Consider the following 2327-nt stretch of genomic DNA (forward strand, 5'->3'; position numbering starts at 1 on the left):
TGTACAGTACTCTGGTGTACAGTACTCTGGTGTACAGTACTCTGATGTACTGCCGTCGGTAACGCAGGGACTCAAATGTCAAATGTAACGGGTGTAACGGGTGTAACAGTTACTTCTCAGTAACACCTGTTTCTCTCCGTGGAGCTCCCTCTTCTCTCCGACGTGTCACTGTGGCATTTTACAATTGGTGACGTTTGGACTGAACCATCTGAACAGACCGGGGGTAAAAACATTTGTTAGAGTTTACATTTATGTATTTAAAATTAAGTTATGTTATAAATATAGTTATTTTGAACATTTTTAAAACTGTTGCGGTCATTTCTCTCAGACGTTACCGATCATAAGTTCCGTTTTAGGGGTTTTAAGTCTAGAACCCGGTCTTCCTTCCCCCCTGTGACGTCAAGCCACGTTGGTCTCTTCCGGAGCGTCCCTTGTTGTGAGCAGGATGTGCGGCTGTCGCTGGCCGGGCTGACGCGGTACTTTCAGCGTGTAATGTCTGTAGAAACAGGTTAGAGAAGCCTAATGAAATATGGCGGACCGTCCGACGAGTGAGCAGTTCTCCAACAGCGGCGCCGACTTCCAGGCCACGGCGGAGGCTTACTACAGCATCGCGGTGGAGAAAGTGAAGGATGTACGTTGTGTGGCAGGTTTCGTTAGCTTCTACCATTAGCATTCACAGCTGACAGAACTGTCATTTACAGACAGTAGCTACGTGTGTCGGTATTTGGTTTACGTTTCCTTTTTGATTTTATTTATGTTACTAATTCATTAAAAACACACAGACTGCGGCTCCATATGGTCACATGATGGCTGGTCAACAGTGTTTCGTATGTTTACAGCTGTCTGCTGTTTGTTAGCTTTAGCACTAAAATCTGACAACAGTCTATAAATATCAAATTAATAGCACTTTATATATTAAATGTGTTCTAGTGTACCTCAACTCTAAACAAGTTGCTGTAGGGGGCGCTGTAAACGCGTTTAACAGGCTAGTTTCGTCAGTTTTTGACCATCGTTTGCATTTTTGTAGACATGTAGATATTATAATGCAAAGAAGCGTCAGGTCTGAGGAGGCTGAGGTAAAACGCCTGGTCTGTCTGGGGCTGTACACCTCCAGTGGGTTTGAGACAAAACGTCAATGAAACTTAAATCAACAAAAGCACAATGTCTAACGATCTTAATCACAGATTACAGATTATTATTAACAGAAGCGTTCAGGGAGCGAGGGAGGTGGTGGTTGCTGAGCGTACCACATTTGACCACAGCGGGACTCGAACCTGTGACCCTCTGATAAACCCGGGCCGCTGAGCCACAGGCTGTGGTTTTACTTGTTTAAAAGTGTAAATAAATACGTCAGAACCCGCCTTTCGCCAACAGGAACCTCCAGTAGTACTGCAGTACTGCAGTACCAGTGTGTACTGTATGTAGAGGAGGAGGTACACGACCTCTACCGTCTGTTTTCTCAGGTTGTTTCTTCACTGCCCGATGACATCAGACCTGGACCGGACCTGTACGGGTTACCATGGGAACCGGTCATCCTCACCTGTTTGGTGGGCCTGGTGACGGTGGTGTTGTTCACCTGCAGATGTTACAGTTCTGTGAGTACACAGTACACAGTACACAGTACACAGTACACAGTACTACTCTGTGGATCCACAGCAGCTCCTGAACCTCAACCTTTCTCTTCTCTGTGTTTTCTCACAGCTCAGAAGCAGAATGTACAGAAGTAAGTTCTTCACTTCACGTCTCAAACTACCAACATGAATCACAGTTCAGTTTATCACCAAGAAAGTGATCAAATCACCAACACTGGGTTTGAGTAAATGAACCCCTTGTTTCCAGGCAGAGAGCAGTGGATGGCTGCTCAGGTCACACAGCTCCTGGAGGACAAGTGTCTGGTCCTGCAGTCTCTGAGTCAGTGTCAACAACAGGTCAGTTCTACACAACGTGTACCATTAAAGTCAACTGACGTTTGGTTCTGATGATCATGTGACTCTCACTGTTCTCACTGTTCTCTCGTAGCACGATGAGCTGGAGAACTCCCTGAGAGACAGTGGTGTCCTGGCCCAGACGCAGAAGACGGAACATTTAGAGGTAAAGTAGAGAGGGAACATAAATGTAGGAAGTCCAGGTGGATATTGATGATGTCATCACCTGATCAGGACGGATTCAAACCAGGAACATTGAAAGTTTGGCTTTGAGGAAAATCCTTTTTTGTTGGGCTGTAAGAAGGGGGGGGGGCAGAGTCTGAGACTAGGATCACACTGGGGGGGGGGGAGAGTCGGGGACTAGGATCAAACTGGGGGGGGGGGGACCTCAGCATATCGTCG

At 46.5% G+C, this 2327-nt stretch overlaps 1 protein-coding gene across 4 annotated transcripts in view; it reads left to right on the forward strand.

Moving 5' to 3' along the window:
- The window catches only part of mia2 (MIA SH3 domain ER export factor 2), an 18297-nt gene that overhangs the window by 8467 nt on the left and 7503 nt on the right, over positions 1-2327 (forward strand). For 3 of the 4 annotated variants that reach the window (XM_025058903.1, XM_025058906.1, XM_025058899.1), the window contains exons 6-9: positions 1464-1595; positions 1702-1723; positions 1840-1928; positions 2020-2091. In XM_025058903.1, coding sequence (XP_024914671.1) covers positions 1464-1595; positions 1702-1723; positions 1840-1928; positions 2020-2091 — 315 coding nt within the window. Of the gene's footprint in view, positions 1-419; positions 632-1463; positions 1596-1701; positions 1724-1839; positions 1929-2019; positions 2092-2327 lie in introns of those variants that run through there. The other variant, XM_008307432.3, reaches the window with a different exon arrangement.

Source organism: Cynoglossus semilaevis, chromosome 1, assembly GCF_000523025.1.
Source record: "Cynoglossus semilaevis isolate Cse_v1.0 chromosome 1, Cse_v1.0, whole genome shotgun sequence".
In the NCBI taxonomy this organism is placed as follows: domain Eukaryota; kingdom Metazoa; phylum Chordata; class Actinopteri; order Pleuronectiformes; family Cynoglossidae; genus Cynoglossus; species Cynoglossus semilaevis.